Genomic DNA, 23,270 nt, shown 5'->3' on the forward strand with positions numbered 1-23,270 from the left:
GCATCCCAGCTTGGATAATACGGGCGGGGAACATTACAGCTTTCATTTGAATAGCTGTAGTCTTTCCCGCCCCGCCACGTATAGACACTCCCCCTTGCTCGGGTGAACTGTCCAATCCCGAGCAAGGGGGAGTGTCTATACGCGGCTTTTCAAAGCTGTAATGTTCCCCGCCCGTATTAACCAGTCGGCGGCAGCGGGGATGCGGCGCGATGCAGGTAAGGGGGACATGGCTGCATATGGGGAGACATTGCTGCATATGGGGGGGACATGGCTGCATATGTGTGGGGACATGGCTGCATATGGGGGACATGGCTGCATATGGGGAGACATTGCTACATATGGGGGGGACATGGCTGCATATGGGGGGGACATGGCTGCATATGGGGGGGACATGGCTGCATATGTGTGGGGACATGGCTGCATATGGGGGACATGGCTGCATATGGGGAGACATGGCTACATATGGGGGGGGACATGGCTGCATATGGGGGGACATGGCTGCATCTGTGGGGGGACATGGCTGCATATGGGGGGGACATGGCTGCATCTGTGGGGGGACATGGCTGCATTTGTGGGGGGACATGGCTGCATTTGGGGACACATTTAAAAAAAAAGTATCGGTATCGGCGAGTACTTGAAAAAAAGTATCAGTACTTGTACTCAGTCCTAAAAAAGTGGTATCGGGACAACCCTAGTCTCGACACCCACAAATGTGAACCCGCCCATGCAGAAAAAGATTCAGGGGAAAAGGGAGAAGCCACTCCATGTGGGAACCCAGATGAATATCCTCAGGTGCAGGCAATGCACTTAGCAAAGCAGGAACACAGATTGTCTCTGGACAAATAAAACCCGACCGCTGACGCGTTTCACACTGAAACTAGTGCTTTGTCAAAGCTATGACTAAGCACTAGTTTCAGTGCGAAACGCGTCAGTAGTCAGGTTTTATTTTATTTTGCTGTGACTTGTAGTGCTGTCCTTTTAATAAAAGGCTACAATTTGTTCAGAGTTCGGCTGTCCAGAGACAATTTTTGTTCCTGCTTTTTCAGAAAAAGGTTCAGGTGAGTAGTAGTTCAGCGAAAAGTGAAATGTGGTATCCCCGGCATCCATACTTCTGGGAAATGTGGTATCCCCGGCATCCATACTTCTGGGAAATGTGGAAACCCTGGCATCCATACTTCTGGGAAATGTGGCAACCCTGGCATCCATACTTCTGTGAATTGTGGCATCCATACTTCTGGGAAATGTGGCAACCCTGGCATCCATACTTCTGGGAAATGTGGCAACCCTGGCATCCATACTTCTGGGAAATGTGGCATCCTGGCATCCATACTTCTGTGAATTGTGGCATCCATACTTCTGGGAAATGTGGCATCTATACTTCTGGGAAATGTGTCAACCCTGGCATCCATACTTCTGGGAAATGTGGCATCCTGGCATCCATACTTCTGGGAAATGTGGCAACCCTGGCATCCATACTTCTGGGAAATGTGGCATCCTGGCATCTATACTTCTGGGAAATGTGGCAACCCTGGCATCCATACTTCTGGGAAAAGTAATATTCCTGGCATCTATTCTTCTGTGAAATGTGGCATCCCTGGCATCCATACTTCTGTGAAATGTTGCATCCTGGCATCTATACTTCTGGGAAATGTGGTATCCCCAGCATCCATACTTCTGGGAAATGTGGCAACCCTGGCATCCATACTTCTGTGAAAAGTAATATACCTGGCATCCATACTTCTGTGAAATATGGCATCCTGGCATCCATACTTCTGGGAAATGTGGCATCCATACTTCTGGGAAATGTGGCATCCATACTTCTGGGAAATGTGGCATCCATACTTCTGGGAAATGTGGCATCCATACTTCTGGGAAATGTGGCATCCATACTTCTGGGAAATGTGGCAACACTGGCATCCATACTTCTGGGAAATGTGGCATGCCCGGCATCCATACTTCAGTGAAATGTGGCATCCCCGGCATCCATACTTCTGTGAAATGTGGCAACCCCGGCATCCATACTTCTGGGAAATGTGGCAACCCTGGCATCCATACTTCTGGGAAATGTGGCAACCCCGGCATCCATACTTCTGGGAAATGTGGCAACCCCGGCATCCATACTTCTGGGAAATGTGGCAACCCTGGTATCCATACTTCTGTGAAATGTGGCATCCTGGCATCCATACTTCTGGTAAATGTGGCATCTCGGCATCCATACTTCTGTGAAAAGTAATATCCCCGGCATCCATACGTCTGTGAAATGTGGCATCCCCGGCATCCATTGTTCTAGGAAACGTGGCGTCCCGACATCCATACTTCTGGGAAATGTGGCATCCCTGGCATCCATACTTCTGGGAAATGTGGCAACACTGGCATCCATACTTCTGTGAAATGTGGCAACCCTGACATCCATACTTCTGTGAAATGTGGCAACCTTGGCATCCATACTTCTGGGAAATGTGGCATCCCTGGCATCCATACTTCTGGGAAATGTGGCATGCCCGGCATCCATACTTCTGTGAAATGTGGCAACCCTGGCATCCATACTTCTGTGAAATGTGGCAACCTTGGCATCCATACTTCTGGGAAATGTGGCATCCCTGGCATCCATACTTCTGTGAAATGTGGCAACCCTGGCATCCATACTTCTGGTAAATGTGGCATCTCGGCATCCATACTTCTGTGAAATGTAGCATCTCCGGCATCCATACTTCTGGGAAATGTGGCAACCCCGGCATCCATACTTCTGGGAAAAGTAATATCCCCGGCATCCATACTTCTGGGAAAAGTAATATCCCCGGCATCCATACTTCTGGGAAAAGTAATATCCCCGGCATCTATTCTTCTGGGAAATGTGGCAACCCTGGCATCCATACTTCTGGGAAATGTGGCATGCCCGGCATCCATACTTCAGTGAAATGTGGCATCTCGGCATCCATACTTCAGTGAAATGTGGCATCTCGGCATCCATACTTCTGTGAAATGTAGCATCTCCGGCATCCATACTTCTGGGAAATGTGGCAACCCCGGCATCCATACTTCTGGGAAAAGTAATATCCCCGGCATCCATACTTCTGGGAAAAGTAATATCCCCGGCATCCATACTTCTGGGAAAAGTAATATCCCCGGCATCTATTCTTCTGGGAAATGTGGCAACCCTGACATCATACTTCTGGGAAATGTGGCAACCCTGGCATCCATACTTCTGGGAAATGTTGCATCCCCGGCATCCATAATTCTGTGAAATGTGGCATCCCTGGCATCCATACTTCTGGGAAATGTGGCATCCATACTTCTGGGAAATGTGGCAACCCTGGCATCCATACTTCTGGGAAATGTTGCATCCCCGGCATCCATAATTCTGTGAAATGTGGCATCCCTGGCACCCATACTTCTGGGAAATGTGGCAACCCTGGCATCCATACTTCTGGGAAATGTGGCATCCCTGGCATCCATACTTCTGGGAAATGTGGCAACCCTGGCATCCATACTTCTGGGAAATGTGGTATCTCGGCATCCATACTTCTGTGAAAAGTAATATCCCCGGCATCCATACTTCTGGGAAATGTGGCAACCCGGCATCCATAGTTCTGTAAAAAGTAATATCCCCGGCATCCATTCTTCTTTGAAATGTGGCACCCCCGGCATCTATACTTCTGGGAAATGTGGCATCCCCAGCATCCATTGTTATGGAAAATGTGGCATCCTCAGCATCAATTCTTTGAAATGTGGCATCCCCGGCATCCATACTTCTGTAAAATGTGGCATCCCCAGCATCCATACTTCTGTGAAATGTGGCATCCATACTTCTGGGAAATGTGGCATCCCCGGCATCATACTTCTGTGAAATGTGGCATCCCCAGCATCCATACTTCTGTGAAATGTGGCATCCCCGGCATCCATACTTCTGTGAAATGTGGCATCTCGGCATCCATACTTCTGTGAAATGTGGCATCCCCGGCATCCATACGTCTGTGAAATGTGTCACCCCCTCGCATTTATACTGCTGTGAAATGTGGCATCCCTGGAATCCATTGTTCTAGGAAACATGGCGTCCCGGCATCCATACTTCTGGGAAATGTGGCATCCCCAGCATCCATACTTCTGTGAAATGTGGCAACCCTGGCATCCATACTTCTGGGAAACGTGCCGTCCCGGCATCCATACTTCTGGGAAATGTGGCATCCCCGGCATCTATACTTCTGTGAAATGTGGCATCCCCGGCATCCATACTTCTGGGAAACGTGCCGTCCCGGCATCCATACTTCTGTGAAATGTGGCATCCCCGGCATCCATACTTCTGTGAAATGTGGCAACCCCGGCATCCATACTTCTGGGAAATGTGCCATCTCGGCATCCAAACAGTTGTTTGGCTCCTATTTAGATCCCAATGATACCAGAAGTCCCCGATGAAAATTCGTTCGTCACCCCCCCCCCCCCCCCCCCCCCAATTAAAGGTTCAATTCCCACATCTGTTTTTAAAATTAGTCAATGAGTTTGTTGGATCTCCCATGGATGCACTGAGCAGGATAGACACTGAGCCATGGGGAGCAGAAAAGAACTGGAAAAAGACCTGCGTAACAAGGTAAGCAATAATTGTATCGGTGAAGGTGAAGCTGTGTAACAAGGTAAAGGAACTTTATAAAGATGTTAAAGGATATAAAAAAGACATCCAAAACCTTGAATAGGCCATTCATTTCTGTTCAATCACTTATTATTAACCTCTTGATGCCGGCCGTACGCACATATGCGGCCATTCGGCGGGTGGGTCATAACGCCAATCTGCCACATATATGCAGCCCTGTTAGGACAAATTACCATGCTGAGAGCGCACCAGCATGGTAGCCGGCAGGGATCCGTACGCTTCCGATGCGATCCGGAGCTTCCCGATCACGTGACCGCTGTGACAGCCAACCCGAATGCCCGCCCCCCGCCTCCCAGCTTTCAGGACTCTTAAAGGGCCGGGAGGCGGTTAATGCGAAGGGGTTAAGAAGTGGAAAATTCATGCAAGATGACCAAAGACTTTGCATTGCCTGGAGGCATTTTGCCAAGATGAATTGGCAGCCCTACCACCTGCAAGAATTTCATTGGTTTACTTGTTGCCAGTGGGGGTGTGTCCATAAGGGGCGCAGGGGGGCACCACCCCCTCTCTCCTGCCACCCCCTCTATCACCATAGATAGATTTATGCATTGAATGAATCCATCTATGATCGCTGCTGCCACCCCCTATTCAGGCGCCGGCCCCTTTTCGGGCCCCCAGGAGCCGGAATTACAGTGGCGGGGTATTTTCTGGAAGCACCTGATTGGAGCCGTAGGCTCTAAGGCACACGATTGGTTAACCAGAGGACAACGGTCTAATGGACCATTTTCATAGGTCCAAACCGATCGCGTGTGGGCCCCATCGGTTATTTAACCATAGGTTTAAAAAAAAGCCAACTTGCTTTAAATTTAACCGATGGATTCCTAACCGATGGGAAAAAAAACGATCGTTAGTAGGCACAACCATCGGTTAAAACCCTGCGCATGCTCAGAATCAAGTCGACGCATGCTTGGAAGCATTGAACTTCGTTTTTTTTCAGCACGTCGTTGTGTTTTACGCCACCGTTTTCTGACACGATCGTTTTTTTATCTGATGGTGTGTGGGCACGACGGACCATCAGTCAGCTTCATCGGTTAACCTAGGACAACGGTCCTTCAGACCGTTCTCATCGGATGGGCCGATCGCGTGTACGCGGCATTATAGGCGTCCAAAAAGGTGAACAGCAGACGCCATGCTGGACGCTTGCAGTTCACTCAGTGTTGTGTTAGGAAAGCGAATATTCACTGAACAGCCAATCAGGTGCTCGGATCTGTTACCTGTCACCTGATTGGCTGAAACGACAGGCGCTGTGATTGGACGCCTATCAGGCGTCCAATCATGGCAGGGGATGGGAAGAGAGGACGGGAGAAGACATTGAGGAGCGTGGAGGAAACTGCCGCTGTGACCCGCTGCTCCACCGAGACATGTAAGTGTCGGGCGGGCGGGGGATGCACACTGGCAGCATTTGATGGGCACATTAGTAGCGGCAATTGATGGGCACAGTAGTAGCGGCAATTGATGGGCACAGTAGTAGTGGCAATTGATGGGCACACTGGCAGCAATTGATGGGCAAAGTAGTGAAAAATGATGGGCACACTGGCAGCAAATGATGAGCACAGTAGCGGCAATTGATGGGCACACTGACATCAATTTATGGGCACAGTAGCGGCAATTGATGGGCACACTGGCAGCAATTGATGGGCAAAGTAGCGGAAAATTATGGGAACTCTGGCAGCAATTGATGGGCAAAGTAGCGGAAAATGATGGGCACACTGGCAGCAAATGATGGGCACACTCACTTTACCCATCAAGTTGTATCTTTTTCACTACGGTACCCACTGAGCCAAACCTCCATTTACACCTCTGACAATTTACAGATGAAGAGGGGGGGGTGCTGAGACTTGTTGTACCTCTCGGGGAATGCTGGGTACACAGATCAGAAGAGGGGAGGGGGTGCTGGGACTTGTTGTACCTCTCGGGGAATGCTGGGTACACAGATCTGTCATTAGAATTGGAATCTCTCTCGATCCTCTTATAGGGGGATATGGAGGATGAGAGATCTCTGTGTTATGAAGGATCAGTGGAGCTCAAAGCAGAAAACAATACTGGGTACAATGTATAGAGGGGGGGGGGGGGTAATAGTGGGAACAAAGTATTGGGAGGGGGGGGTAATATTGGGTACAATGTATAGAGGGGGGGGGGGGTAATAGTGGGAACAAAGTATTGGGAGGGGGGGGGGTAATATTGGATACAACGTATTGGAGGGGGGAGGGGGTAATAGTGGGAACAAAGTATTGGGAGGGGGGGTAATATTGGATACAATCTATTGGGGGGGGGGGGGTAATATTGGATACAATGTATTGAGGGTAATATTGGATACAATGTATTGGGGGGGGGTGTAAATATTGGATACAAGGGGGTGGGGGGTGGAAATATTGGATACAAGGGGGGGGGGGTAATATTGGATACAGAGGGGGGTAATATTGGATACAAGGGGGTGGTGGCAATATTGGATACAAGGGGGGGGGTAATATTGGATACAAGGGGGGGGGGTAATATTGGATACAATGTATTGGGGGGGGGGTAATATTGGATACAATGTATTGGGGGGTGGTAATATTGGATACACTGTATTGGAGGGGGTGGTAATATTGGATACAGGGGGGGTAATATTGGATACAAGGGGGGGGGGGTAATATTGGATACAAGGGGGGGGGGGGTAATATTAAATACAATGTATTGGAGGGGGGGGTAATATTGGATACAGGGGGAGGGGGTGTTTCTCTCTCTCCTCCTCGTCTCTCGGGCGCCCCTCTGGCCGCTCTCGGTATGACACTTGGGGATCTCGGAGCTCCGGGCCGGCCGCTGGAGGGGCTCCGGTTGGCAGCGATGGATCCCCCCGATCCTCCTCCTCCGGATCTCCGCGATCTGGAGACCAAACTGGGCCGGAAGACCCCGGAGGGATTACTGAGGGGCCTGAGAGAGGAGTCCGGCCCGCCCGGGGGCCGCAGGATGGACAACCCCGAACCGGGAGAACTGGGAGAGAAAATCCGACACCTGCGGGGGGAGATGGTGAGTCCGGGGGGGGGGGGGGTGACATACAATCTATTATATATATGGGGGAGGGGTGTACTATATATAGTGAGCGATATATATAATATATACTGTCTATAAATAGAAAATATGCCCATCCGATCCTCCGATATATAGATCACTATCTACCCCCCTCCTGTATATACCCAGCTCTATATACCCCCCTGTATATACCCAGATCTATATACCTCCCTGTATATACCCAGCTCTATATACCCTCCTGTTCATACCCAGCTCTATATACCCCCCTGTATATACCCCGCTCTATATACCCCCCTGTATATACCCAGCTCTATATACCCTCCTGTATATACCCAGCTCTATATACCCAGCTCTATATACCCCCCTGTATATACCCAGATCTATATACCTCCCTGTATATACCCAGCTCTATATATCCCCCTGTATATACCCAGCTCTATATACCCCCTGTATATACCCATCTCTATATACCCCCCTGTATATACCCAGCTCTATATACCCTTCTGTATATACCCAGCTGTATATAACCCCTGTATATACCCAGCTCTATATACCCTCCTGTATATACCCTGCTCTATATACCCCCTGTATATACCCAGCTCTATATAACCCCTGTATATACCCAGCTCTATATACCCTCCTGTATATACCCAGCTCTATATACCCCCTGTATATACCCAGCTCTATATACCAAGCTCTATATACCCCCCTGTATATACCCCGCTCTATATACCCCCTGTATATACCCAGCTCTATATACCCCCTGTATATACCCATCTCTATATATCAAGCTCTATATACCCCCTGTATATACCCAGCTCTATATACCCTCCAGTATATACCCATCTCTATATACCCCCTGTATATACCCAGCTCTATATACCCCCCTGTATATACCCAGCTCTATATACCCCCCTGTATATACCCAGCTCTGGATAGAAGATACATTTCCTTTAGTATTTGTTGTTATCAGAACTCTGATGTGACTTTTTCTGATTCCACGGAATGAATGTTTATAAAATAGAAACAATGTTCACCAAACAAGGAACAAAATCATAAACAATTCCTGTGATTGGCTGAAGACAGAACATCTTTTCCTATGGATGGGATGTGGAAGATTTACCCCCCATGAGGTCTGCGAACGTCTCATTCATACCCAAGTCACCAATAAGATGTGTGAGATGTCAGCTTCCATCGAGTGCTTTTCACCAATAGAGCAAAAAGCCCAACACTCTACAATGACTGGGAAACGTGACAAGAATCACATTGGTGATCAGTGAGAAGAATGTCCCTTACATTGGTGATCAGTGGGAAGAATGTCCCTTACATTGGTGATCAGTGAGAAGAATGTCCCTTGCATTGGTGATCAGTGAGAAGAATGTTCCTTACATTGGTGATCAGTGAGAAGAATGTCCCTTACATTGGTGATCAGTGAGAAGAATGTCCCTTACATTGGTGATCAGTGAGAAGAATGTCCCTTACATTGGTGATCAGTGGGAAGAATGTCCCTTACATTGGTGATCAGTGAGAAGAATGTCCCTTACATTGGTGATCAGTGAGAAGAATGTCCCTTGCATTGGTGATCAGTGAGAAGAATGTCCCTTACATTGGTGATCAGTGAGAAGAATGTCCCTTACATTGGTGATCAGTGAGAAGAATGTTCCTTACATTGGTGATCAGTGAGAAGAATGTCCCTTACATTGGTGATCAGTGAGAAGAATGTCCCTTACATTGGTGATCAGTGGGAAGAATGTCCCTTACATTGGTGATCAGTGAGAAGAATGTCCCTTACATTGGTGATCAGTGGGAAGAATGTCCCTTACATTGGTGATCAGTGGGAAGAATGTCCCTTACATTGGTGATCAGTGGGAAGAATGTCCCTTACATTGGTGATCAGTGGGAAGAATGTCCCTTACATTGGTGATCAGTGGGAAGAATGTCCCTTACATTGGTGATCAGTGGGAAGAATGTCCCTTACATTGGTGATCAGTGAGAAGAATGTCCCTTACATTGGTGATCAGTGGGAAGAATGTCCCTTACATTGGTGATCAGTGAGAAGAATGTTCCTTACATTGGTGATCAGTGAGAAGAATGTCCCTTACATTGGTGATCAGTGGGAAGAATGTCCCTTACATTGGTGATCAGTGGGAAGAATGCTCCTTACATTGGTGATCAGGGGGAAGAATGTCCCTTACATTGGTGATCAGTGAGAAGAATGTCCCTTACATTGGTGATCAGTGAGAAGAATGTCCCTTACATTGGTGATCAGTGGGAAGAATGTCCCTTACATTGGTGATCAGTGGGAAGAATGTCCCTTACATTGGTGATCAGTGAGAAGAATGTCCCTTACATTGGTGGTCAGTGGGAAGAATGTCCCTTACATTGGTGATCAGTGAGAAGAATGTCCCTTACATTGGTGATCAGTGGGAAGAATGTCCTTACATTGGTGATCAGTGGGAAGAATGTTCCTTACATTGGTGATCAGTGAGAAGAATGTTCCTTACATTGGTGATCAGTGAGAAGAATGTTCCTTACATTGGTGATCAGTGGGAAGAATGTCCTTACATTGGTGATCAGTGGGAAGAATGTTCCTTACATTGGTGATCAGTGAGAAGAATGTCCCTTACATTGGTGATCAGTGAGAAGAATGTTCCTTACATTGGTGATCAGTGGGAAGAATGTCCCTTACATTGGTGATCAGTGAGAAGAATGTTCCTTACATTGGTGATCAGTGAGAAGAATGTCCCTTACATTGGTGATCAGTGGGAAGAATGTCCCTTACATTGGTGATCAGTGGGAAGAATGTTCCTTACATTGGTGATCAGTGGGAAGAATGTTCCTTACATTGGTGATCAGTGAGAAGAATGTCCCTTACATTGGTGATCAGTGAGAAGAATGTCCCTTACATTGGTGATCAGTGAGAAGAATGTCCCTTACATTGGTGATCAGTGGGAAGAATGTCCCTTACATTGGTGATCAGTGAGAAGAATGTCCCTTACATTGGTGATCAGTGGGAAGAATGTCCCTTACATTGGTGATCAGTGAGAAGAATGTCCCTTACATTGGTGATCAGTGGGAAGAATGTCCCTTACATTGGTGATCAGTGAGAAGAATGTCCCTTACATTGGTGATCAGTGAGAAGAATGTCCCTTACATTGGTGATCAGTGAGAAGAATGTTCCTTACATTGGTGATCAGTGAGAAGAATGTCCCTTACATTGGTGATCAGTGGGAAGAATGTCCCTTACATTGGTGATCAGTGAGAAGAATGTTCCTTACATTGGTGATCAGTGAGAAGAATGTCCCTTACATTGGTGATCAGTGAGAAGAATGTTCCTTACATTGGTGATCAGTGGGAAGAATGTTCCTTACATTGGTGATCAGTGAGAAGAATGTCCCTTACATTGGTGATCAGTGAGAAGAATGTCCCTTACATTGGTGATCAGTGAGAAGAATGTCCCTTACATTGGTGATCAGTGGGAAGAATGTCCCTTACATTGGTGATCAGTGGGAAGAATGCTCCTTACATTGGTGATCAGGGGGAAGAATGTCCCTTACATTGGTGATCAGTGAGAAGAATGTCCCTTACATTGGTGATCAGTGAGAAGAATGTCCCTTACATTGGTGATCAGTGGGAAGAATGTCCCTTACATTGGTGATCAGTGGGAAGAATGTTCCTTACATTGGTGATCAGGGGGAAGAATGTCCCTTACATTGGTGATCAGTGAGAAGAATGTTCCTTACATTGGTGATCAGTGGGAAGAATGTCCCTTACATTGGTGATCAGTGGGAAGAATGTCCCTTACATTGGTGATCAGTGGGAAGAATGCTCCTTACATTGGTGATCAGGGGGAAGAATGTCCCTTACATTGGTGATCAGTGAGAAGAATGTCCCTTACATTGGTGATCAGTGGGAAGAATGTCCCTTACATTGGTGATCAGTGAGAAGAATGTCCCTTACATTGGTGATCAGTGGGAAGAATGTCCCTTACATTGGTGATCAGTGGGAAGAATGTTCCTTACATTGGTGATCAGGGGGAAGAATGTCCCTTACATTGGTGATCAGTGAGAAGAATGTTCCTTACATTGGTGATCAGTGGGAAGAATGTCCCTTACATTGGTGATCAGTGAGAAGAATGTCCCTTACATTGGTGATCAGTGGGAAGAATGTCCCTTACATTGGTGATCAGTGGGAAGAATGTCCCTTACATTGGTGATCAGTGGGAAGAATGTCCCTTACATTGGTGATCAGTGAGAAGAATGTCCCTTACATTGGAGATCAGTGGGAAGAATGTCCCTTACATTGGTGATCAGTGAGAAGAATGTCCCTTACATTGGAGATCAGTGGGAAGAATGGTCCTTACATTGGTTATCAGTGGGAAGAATGCTCCTTACATTGGTGATCAGTGAGAAGAATGTCCCTTACATTGGTGATCAGTGGGAAGAATGTCCCTTACATTGGTGATCAGTGAGAAGAATGTCCCTTACATTGGTGATCAGTGAGAAGAATGTCCCTTACATTGGTGATCAGTGGGAAGAATGTCCCTTACATTGGTGATCAGTGAGAAGAATGTCCCTTACATTGGTGATCAGTGGGAAGAATGTCCCTTACATTGGTGATCAGTGAGAAGAATGTCCCTTACATTGGAGATCAGTGGGAAGAATGTCCCTTACATTGGTGATCAGTGAGAAGAATGTCCCTTACATTGGTGATCAGTGAGAAGAATGTCCCTTACATTGGTGATCAGTGGGAAGAATGTTCCTTACATTGGTGATCAGTGAGAAGAATGTCCCTTACATTGGTGATCATATATTGATTGATTTTATATTGCCCATCACTTCCTGTCTGGGTGACACAAGGCCAAATAGGGAGAATCTCCCCGGAGGGGACGACGGACCCCCACACTCCACCCAAAATCTAAAAGAAAGTTTTTCCTTTCCATACACAGAGAAGAGGTGTTGGACCCTCTGGGAGGTTTCCTCGTCTCTGTGGACTTCCTGTCCCCGGGGAAAGCGGTGGGTTCCCAGGCCTGTCTGGCTGGGACTGCGGGGGTTAATGGCGGCGGCGGGCGTGCAGTTTGTTTAGCCTGTAATACAAGCAGAGGCTTTTCACGCTTTGCATTGTAATCACACAGAGGCCGTGTCACTGGAGCATGGCAGCATATCAGGTTCTTCCTGTCTGTTCCTGGTACACACTACCCCTCCCCCCCACCTGCAGGACTGAGGGGGGGGGGGTGATGGTGACTACTAATATCACTGCGACCCCCACCGAGGTGTCAGACTCCTACAATAGAGAATCACCTGAAAATTTCCCATCAGTGGTGTCCTCACTTGTACCCTGACTGCATATTGTACAGAAGGGTCGGAATTGGTGATATCAGGCCAGAGGCGGAGCTTGAAACTTCTTGTGGGCCCCGATGCAAAAGTTGACATGGGGCCCCCCTTCACCACCAACCATTGCAGTAGGGCTGTGGACGGAGTGGGAGAGTAGGGCTGTGGACGGTGTCTGTGAGTAGGGCTGTGGACGGTGTCTGTGAGTAGGGCTGTGGACGGTGTCTGTGAGTAGGGCTGTGGACGGAGTCGGGCGAGTAGGTCTGTGGACGGAGTAGGGACAGTACGGCTGTGGACAGAGTGGGTGAGTAGGGCTGTGGACGGAGTCGGTGAGTAGGGCTGTGGACGGAGTCGGTGAGTAGGGCTGTGGACGGAGTCGGTGAGTAGGGCTGTGGACGGTGTCGGTGAGTAGGGCTGTGGACGGAGTGGGAGAGTAGGGCTGTGGACGGTGTCTGTGAGTAGGGCTGTGGACGGTGTCTGTGAGTAGGGCTGTGGACGGTGTCGGTAAGTAGGGCTGTGGACGGTGTCTGTGAGTAGGGCTGTGGACGGAGTCGGGCGAGTAGGGCTGTGGACGGAGTTGGGACAGTAGGGCTGTGGACGGAGTCGGGCGAGTAGGTCTGTGGACAGAGTCGGGCGAGTAGGGCTGTGGACGGAGTCGGGCGAGTAGGGCTGTGGACGGAGTCGGGCGAGTAGGGCTGTGGACAGAGTTGGGACAGTAGGGCTGTGGACGGAGTCGGGACAGTAGGGCTGTGGACGGAGTCGGGCGAGTAGGGCTGTGGACGGAGTCGGGCGGGTAGGGCTGTGGATGGAGTCGGTCGGTAGGGCTGTGGACGGAGTCGGGCGAGTAGGGCTGTGGACGGAGTCGGGCGAGTAGGGCTGTGGACGGAGTCGGGACAGTAGGGCTGTGGAGGGAGTGGGTCGGTAGGGCTGTGGACGGAGTCGGTGAGTAGGGCAGTGGACGGAGTCGGTGAGTAGGGCTGTGGACACGGAGTCGGTGAGTAGGGCTGTGGACGGAGTGGGCGAGTAGGGCTGTGGACGGAGTCGGGCGAGTAGGGCTGTGGAGGGAGTGGGTCGGTAGGGCTGTGGAGGGAGTGGGTCGGTAGGGCTGTGGACGGAGTCGGGACAGTAGGGCTGTGGACGGAGTTGGTCAGTAGGGCTGTCCCTTGTAACCACCGAATCCAACCCTTATCCCCAGTTCCGCCCCTTATCCAGCCCTCCCAGATGCTCAGATAAAAGCCTTCATCCCACTAACCCCTTCCCACTCATCCCCTAACTCCTCCCATCTAATTTTCTCCTTATTCCTTATACCCTCCCTCCTCATTTCCCTACCTCCTCCCCTCTACCATCTTCCTAACTACTTCCTGTTCCTCATCCCCCTAACCCCTCCCCTCTCATTACCTAACCCCTCCCCCTCTCCTCATCTTCCTAACTACTCTCCCTTCTTCATCCCACTAACCCCTCCCCTATCATTCCCTAACTCCTCCCATCTCTTTCCCCCCTCTCCTCTCCCTAACCCCTACTCATTTCCCTAACTCCTCCCATCTCCTTTGCCCATCCCCCTCTCTATTTCCCTAACTCCTCCCTTCTTCTCTGTAACTCCCAGCACTCCCCTCCCATACTGTCCCCGTGCTGTGTCCGGCTCTTTCGGAGGCTCTGTGTTGTCGGTTCCGTACAGGAAGTTGGAATCTCTCTGGATTTCTGGCGGATCTCTGTCTATTTTTCCTGCGTTTTTTAATGGGGTAAAACCTGGAAATGTTTTGCAGAGATGTACTAAATGTGTGCTTTTTTAGGGGTTTTCCAGACATTCCTCAGTTCATCATTTTCTATGTGACTTTCACATTGGATGTTTTTCTTATTTTAGCCACTAGAGGGAGCAAACCTTTATTCTGACTCCGCCTCCCTACTCTGTCGGCCTCACAGGGAGTGCATTGTTTTTTAGCTGGTCAGCCGACTCATAGACATCTATTGTAAATCATTGGAAAGAGTGGACATTTCCCCTTTTAATAGGGATAAGAAAACACTTTCTTGACCCTCTGGGTGCAATTGAAAGAATTCCCAATTGGCCTCCTGCAATGGATTTGTGGAGAGTTTAGCGTACTCTTGGATTTTGTTCTTTTTGGAAATTGGCTGTCCCTTTTTTACCTTTCCTGTGGCAGGATATCTCCCATGTCACAGCTGAAACTGTAGAGAACCCTTCATCAGTGGGCGGCAACGCGTTTCGGAGCATGCACAGTTCCTTTGTCTGACCTCTTACTACCTTTGTAAGTGTTTTTATTCCCATTGTGCCTGTAATAAATCTTTTACCTACTACACTTAAAGGCGCCTTTCTCTTTCCTTTGTCACCCTTCAGAGCTGCTTCTTCTCAGCAAAGTGCTGCCTTCAGTGCCCTCTCTCCACTGATACTGAGGACCGGATATCCACCCAGCCTCGCCACCGCGCTCTCCTCTCTCCCTCCTCTCTTCACGTTCACCTCTTACTTTCACCCAGTGAATGTTGTGAAGTTGTGCTGATAATCGTCCAATCACATGATTTGCATACAATTGTGTGAATGTTGTGAAGGAAGCCCCGATGTGTGATTTGTATTGTGTGTCTTCTCCAATACTTCCAGATGACCCGAGGAGATCGGCAGCGGGGGAACGTTCTCTGATCCTCCCACCAATCTCTTCCCAGTCTTGTCTCTGGAGTCCGTCCATGGAGTCCGTCCCTGGAGTCCGTCCATGGAGTCCGTCCCTGGAGTCCATCCATGTCCCTTCCGCTGGCTCTCTATGTCACGTACACACAGAAGTCTGGATCATCCGAATTCTCCGGGGACCTCAGACTTCTATCTGCTGTGTGTGGGGGGGGGGGGCGATGGGGTTCCCAGATGTTTCCTCTGGTTTGGCTCAGCAGCTGGTGGGATTGGCGGATGGAATAAACAGATGGGAGTTGGAGGGATTATTGTACAGGAGACGTGTCTGTTTGTTGTCTGTTATTACTTATCCCAATCATAGGAATCAGGGGGGCGACACCATCACCGTTTATCATTGTGTTTGTCCATCATGGTCATTGTCTATCATGGTCATAATCTATCATGGTCATTGTCCATCGTGATCTTTGTCCATCATAGACTTCCATCACTGTCCATCATGGTCATTGTCCATCATAGACTTCCATCACTGTCCATCATGGTCATTGTCTATTATGGTCATTGTCCATCGTGATCTTTGTCCATCGTGATCTTTGTCCATCATAGACTTTGTCCATCATAGACTTTGTCCATCATAGACTTTGTCCATCATTGATTTTTTCCATCATAGACTTTGTCCATCATTGACTTTGTCCATCATAGACTTTGTCCATCATAGACTTTGTCCATCATAGACTTTGTCCATCATAGACTTTGTCCATCATTGACTTTGTCCATCATTGACTTTGTCCATCATTGACTTTGTCCATCATTGACTTTGTCCATCGCTGTCCATCATAGACTTTGTCCATCATAGACTTTGTCCATCGCTGTCCATCATTGACTTTGTCCATCGCTGTCCATCATTGACTTTGTCCATCGTTGACTTTGTCCATCGTTGACTTTGTCCATCGTTGACTTTGTCCATCATTGACTTTGTCCATCGTTGACTTTGTCCATCGTTGACTTTGTCCATCGCTGTCCATCGTTGACTTTGTCCATCGCTGTCCATCGTTGACTTTGTCCATCGCTGTCCATCATTGACTTTGTCCATCACTGTCCATCGTTGACTTTGTCCATCGTTGACTTTGTCCATCGTTGACTTTGTCCATTGTTGACTTTGTCCATCGTTGACTTTATCTATCGCTGTCCATCATTGACTTTGTCCATCGCTGTCCATCATTGACTTTGTCCATCGCTGTCCATCATTGACTTTGTCCATCACTGTCCATCGTTGACTTTGTCCATCGTTGACTTTGTCCATCGTTGACTTTGTCCATCGTTGACTTTGTCCATCGTTGACTTTGTCCATCGTTGACTTTGTCCATCGTTGACTTTATCTATCGCTGTCCATCATTGACTTTGTCCATCGCTGTCCATCATTGACTTTGTCCATCGCTGTCCATCATTGACTTTGTCCATCGCTGTCCATCATTGACTTTGTCCATCGCTGTCCATCATGGACTTTGTCCATCGCTGTCCATCATTGACTTTGTCCATCGCTGTCCATCATTGACTTTGTCCATCGCTGTCCATCATGGAAATTGTCCATCGGGGGCGGGTCCATGATACCTCCAGGGGGCGGGTCCATGATACCCTGGGCTCACAGGAAATGGTTGAAGATGCTGGGTGTTATTGAACCCAGATAACAACACTTTTTTATTGGCATTGAAAAAAATAAATCTGAAGTTCCATTTTAGGAAACCTTCCCATTCATATTCAGTTGGGATCGGATGGAACATAACGCCCCCCAGAAATGATTCCGGTGACTCCTCTATTCACAGACACGTTTGTAATGGTGATGATATAAATGTCACCTCGTGTTGGGGAAACAATCCGTCCTCCCGAGACTCTTCCTGACCCCCCCCCCCAGCGGCGTCTCCATCTCACTTGTCGGCAGATAAATATCTTCAGTTTCCATCAGGAGAATCGGATCCGTCTCCATTTCTCATAGATTGAATCCGCTGCGGAACGGCGAATGTTTCCTCAGCAGCCACCAATTCAGACATTTACTTTCTCGGTTCCGTGTTGCGCATTGAAAACGTTTTTTGCTCGTCTCGCCATCAGAGGGGTAAACGTTGCGTGAATCGGGTTTATTAGAAATAGAGATTAATATGTGAAAAAAACAAAACTTCAACAAAATCCTTTCGCCGTTTGCTGAATGGGGGGGGGAGGGGAGGCGGGCGATAGACTGATGACGTCATGTGACCTGTACCATTGAATGTATTTCCTGTCACCCGCCATGACATCATCTCCTCATTCTGCTCTCTAATCCCAGTGAGGTCAGAGGTCAGAGAATCTCATTAATTAGCAGGCTGGGGGAGGAATGGGGGTCTTCGGTTTAACCGTTTCATTTCTGGTCTTCTGGGAAACTTTCATCCGATGACCTTCAGCTGACCTTCCATCACAGGGAGCTGTGATGGAAAGAGGGGAATGATAATCAATTAATAATAATAATAATAATAATTGATAACCAATGAATAATAATAATTGATAATCAATGAATAATAATAATCAATGCTAACCAATGAATGATAATCAATGAATAATAATAATTAATGATAATCAATGAATAATTATTATTGAATAATACTTAATTATAATTAATGAATAATAATAATGATAATTAATGAATGATAATCATTGAATAATAATAATTGATGATAATCAATGAATAATAATTATCAATGCTAATAAATGAATGATAATCAATTAATAATAATAATTAATGATAAGCAATGAATAATAATAATCAATGCTAACCAATGAATGATAAGCAATGAAGAATAATAATAATCAATGATAATGAATGATAATCAAGGAATAATAATAATTAATGAAAATCGATGAATAATTATTATTGAACAATAATTAATTATAATTGATGAATAATAATAATAATTATAATTAATGAATAATAATAATGATGATAATCAATGATAATGAATGAATAATCAATGATAATCAATGAATACTAATAATCAATGAATAATAATCAATGAATAATAATAATAAATAATGAATACTAATAATCAGTGATAATTATAATGTGCCCATGTGGGTCTTTCTCTGCCCCTCACCCTCTCGTTGTTCCTCCTTGCAGGCCTGCCTGAGAGCGATCGATGTTCAGATCCTGCAGCAGCTGCTGGCGGTGAATGAAGGGATCGAGTCGGTGAAGTGGATCCTGGAGGAGAGGGGGAACCTCACCAGCCGCTGTAGTAGTCTGACCAGCAGTCAGTACAGCCTGACGGGGAGTCGGGAGACGTCCCGCCGCGGCAGCTGGAACAGCCTCCAGGACCCCAACGATAAGCTGGACAGTATCTCCATCGGGAGTTACCTGGACACGTTGGCCGACGACATGGACGAGTACAGCCTGAGCATCAGCGAGCCGGTCGTGTCCTCCGCCCCGTACCGCCACGGGCCGCCGCCACCGACCTCCAACGAGCCGGATGGCGAAAAACCTCGGGGCTCTCCTTCCAAGGCAGAGCGGGGGGACTATGTGACCTGCCAGGGCAATGCGGATAAAGGGAAGGTGCCCCGGCCTCGGGTCCTCTCCCAGAGCTCCCAGTCTGGGCAAACGCCAAACGGGTCCGCCAAGCACACTCCGGAGCCGGACGCCAGAGCCGCCGAGGACAAGGCCAAGGTCAGGGCGGCCCAGAACGGCCGGGTGGACCTAGACAAATGCAAACTGTCCAATAAGATGCAGCTGGAGTACGACGCCCACTGGCGCTGGGTGCAGTCTCAGGACGATGTGACGTTCTTGTAGTCATGTGACCCGCACGGTTCCTGACCCGCACGGTTCCTGATCTCAGGGCAGAAGGTTCTGGATGTTCCTCGGAAAGTCCGATTACTTGAAATCGCTTGTCTGCGCGGATCGAGGCCCCCGGAGAACGCGCCGCACCGTGTTCAGGCCTCGCAGATCTGAAAACTGCGCCAAACATGTACAGACCAGACAATGATTCCCAGCCCTGTGATTGGTCACAGATCACTTATTTGTATCATTTTTTTTTCTGAGATCACTTTAATATATTACAGAGAACGATGAATATAATTTATAGGTATCGAGGTGATAAATGCACCGCCCCCCAGTGTTCTGACCCCGCCCACGAGCAGAAAGCGGCCAATAGAAATTCTGCTGCTGCAAATAAATATTGAAGGACAAATGAAGGACCTGAAATTAAAGCCGGACTCTACCAATCCGCTTAGTTTTTAGAATAAGGGAAGAATTAAATGTAATCTCCGGCTTTTGTTTGTGACTGTGACCCCCACTGAGGGGAATTTTCCTCACTTCCTGTCCTGGTGACACCTGTATAAGAAATGGGGGGGGGGGGAGGTTGTCACTGGGACAGACAGCAATAATAACAATATCAGAAGACCACACCCTCTTTCTCCATGTCCCCACTGGAGAGATTTCTAATCACTTCCTGTCCTGCCAGGAAGTGAGATGAAATGTACCCAGTAAGGGAAACAAACAGAAATCTGACAGAGGCTCCAACCGTTATGCAAAGGGCAGTCTTTATATAAAAATTTGCATAGCTGTTCATCCAGAAAAACTGCCTTTGTGTGAATAGATGGGAGGCTATAACGAGCCGGGGGGGGGGGGGGCTCTGATTCCTACCAGACATGTGCAATTCGTTTCGTTCCGAATTAGTTCTTTTAACCACTTAAGGACCGGACCAATATGCTGCTAAATGACCCGAGGGGTTTTTACAATTCGTCACTGCGTCGCTTTAACAGACAATTGCGCGGTCATGCGACGCGGCTCCCAAACAAAATTGGCGTCCTTTTTTCCCCACAAATAAAGCTTTCTTTTGGTGGTATTTGATCACCTCTGCGGTTTTTATTTTTTGCGCTATAAACAAAAATAGAGCGACAATTTTGAAAAAAATGCAATATTTTTTACTTTTTGCTATAATAAATATCCCCCAAAAACATATATAAAAAAAAAAAAAATTTCCTCAGTTTAGGCCGATACGTATTCTTCTACCTAATTTTGGTAAAAAAAAATCGCAATAAGCGTTTATCGATTGGTTTGCGCAAAATTTATAGCGTTTACAAAATAGGGGATAGTTTTATTTTTTTTTATTTTTTTTTACTACTATTGGCGGCGATCAGCGACATTATGGCGGACACTTTGGACAATTTTGACACATTTTTGGGACCTTTGTCATTTTCACAGCAAAAAATGCATTTAAATTGCATTCTTTATTGTGAAAATGACAGTTGCAGTTTGGGAGTTAACCACAGGGGGCGCTGTAGGAGTTAGAGTTCACCTAGTGTGTGTTTACAACTGTAGGGGGTGTGGCTGTAGGTGTGACGTCATCGATCGAGTCTCCCTATAAAGGGGATCACTCGATCGATGCAGCCGCCACAGTGAAGCACAGGGAAGCCGTGTTTACATACGGCTCTCCCCGTTCTTCAGCTCCGGGGAGCGATCGCGAGGGGGCGGCTATAAACGAATAGCCGCACCCTCGTCCCGGATCGCTCCCCGCGGGTTTCCGACCTCTGCATGTACCGGGGGGGGTCCCGATCGGACCCCCGACCCACGTCTAGGCAGGGACGTGCAGGTACACCAATGTGCCTGTCCGTGCCATTCTGCCGACGTATATGTACATGTGGCGGTCCGGAAGTGGTTAATGAATTTCGACAAGTTCGTTCATTCGGAATCAACGAAAAAACCTGTTTAATAAACTTTTTGCGAATATTCGTAAAAATTTAAAAATTCGGAAATTAAAAAATTTGTCAATTCGAAAAAATCCAAAAATCTGAAATAATAACGAACTAATAGCGTAAATGAAAGAAAAAGCAATAATAATAACTTAACTATTACTAACTATTAAATTATAAGTACAGTATTGGAATTTCCTTTCAAATTTTGGCTGTTGGTGAAACGTAACGAATACGAATTTATCCAAAGTTACGAATAATCTGAAATGCCGCATCTAAACGAATGGAACGTAACAAATTTAATAATGATAAATAATAAAAACTAGGGTTGTCCCGATACCACTTTTTTAGGACCGAGTACAAGTACCGATACTTTTTTTCATGTAGTCGCCGATACCGAATACCGATACTTTTTTTAAATGTCATGTGACAGTTTTCAAACCACAATACAGACTAAGGATATTTTCTTTAGAATTATGAAGAACTCTAACTCAAGACATTATAAAAGAATAAAAATGAGTATAAAAGAAAAAAAATGTTTTATTTGCTTGTCACGCAGTAGTAAAAAACTCAAAGAATTTTCATAGAACATGTTGATAAATACAAAAAAAGTATTCTATTTAGGTATCGGGAGCATTTGCGCGAGTACGAGTACTCCCGCAAATACTCGGTATCGGTCCCGATACCGATACTAGTATCGGTATCGGGACAACCCTAATAAAAACGTATTATTATTATTTATTATTAATTTGTTTCCATTTGTTTAGATACGGAATTCGTTATTTCGCATAATTCGTAACTTCGGATAAATGCGTTTTGTTTTGTTCACTAACAGCCAAAAAAAATTTTACGGAAATTTGAATTCCTATAATTTAATAGTTATTATTAGTTATCATTTCGAATTTTCATTCTTTTTCAAATTTTTAGATTTTCATTCTTTTTAGAATTTTTGGATTTTCGTTCTTTTTAGAATTTTTGGATTTTCATTCTTTTTTGGATTTTCATTCTTTTTAGAATTTTTGGATTTTCTTTCTTTCTCCAATTTTTGGATTTTCTTTCTTTTTCCAATTTTTGGATTTTCATTCTTTTTCCAATTTTTGGATTTTCTTTCTTTCTTTTCTAGTTTTCGGATTTACTAATTTTTCAAGAATTTACAAATTACGAACAATAACGAATGACCCGAAAAAACGTGGGGAAAAAAAAAACGAATGAAACGAAGACTAATTCATTTTTTGGCAGTGCACATGTCTGATTCCTACGAATGGAACGTAACAAATTAATAATAATAAATAATAATAAAAACGTTTTATTATTATTATTTATTCTTAATTTGTTTAAATTTGTTTAGATACGGCATTCGTTATTTCGGATAATTCGTAACTTTGAAAAATTTTTGAATTCCTGTAATTTAATAGTTATTAGTTATCATTTTGAATTTTTGGATTTTCTTTCTTTCTTTTCGAATTTTCGGATTTACTAATTTTCACGAATTTACAAATTACGAAAAATAACGAATGACACGAAAAAACAAAACGAAGACGAACACATTTTTTGGCAGTGCACATGTCTGATTCCTACGAATGGAACGTAACATTTAATAATAATTAATAAATAATAATAAAAGCTTTTTTATTATTAATAATAATATTATTTGTTTCCATTTGTTTTGATGCGGCATTCGTTCATTCGGAAATATTCGAATCAATGAAAAACCTGTTTAATACATTTTTTGCGAATATTCGTAAAAATCGAAAAATTCGTAAAATAAAAAATTTGTCAATTCGAAATATCTGAAAATCTGAAATGATAACGAACTAATAATAACATAAATGAAAGAAAAAACACTAATAATAATAATAATAACTTAACTATTACGAACTATTAAATTATAGGTATTGGAATTTCCTTTCAAATTTGGCTGTTGGTGAAACGTAACGAATACGAATTATTCCAA

The 23,270-nt window shown here is 45.9% G+C and overlaps 1 protein-coding gene across 1 annotated transcript; it reads left to right on the top strand.

The window, feature by feature from the left end:
- The first annotated feature begins 7,397 nt into the window (after positions 1–7,397).
- On the top strand, positions 7,398–19,846 carry LURAP1 (leucine rich adaptor protein 1). Its single transcript, XM_040360946.1, has 2 exons — positions 7,398–7,651; positions 18,753–19,846. The coding sequence occupies exons 1-2, from the start codon at positions 7,409–7,411 to the stop codon at positions 19,413–19,415; spliced, it is 906 nt and encodes a 301-aa protein (XP_040216880.1). The 5' UTR covers positions 7,398–7,408; the 3' UTR covers positions 19,416–19,846.
- Positions 19,847–23,270: the final 3,424 nt, after the last annotated feature.

Source organism: Rana temporaria, chromosome 7 (assembly GCF_905171775.1).
Source record: "Rana temporaria chromosome 7, aRanTem1.1, whole genome shotgun sequence".
Classification (NCBI taxonomy): Eukaryota; Metazoa; Chordata; class Amphibia; order Anura; family Ranidae; genus Rana; species Rana temporaria.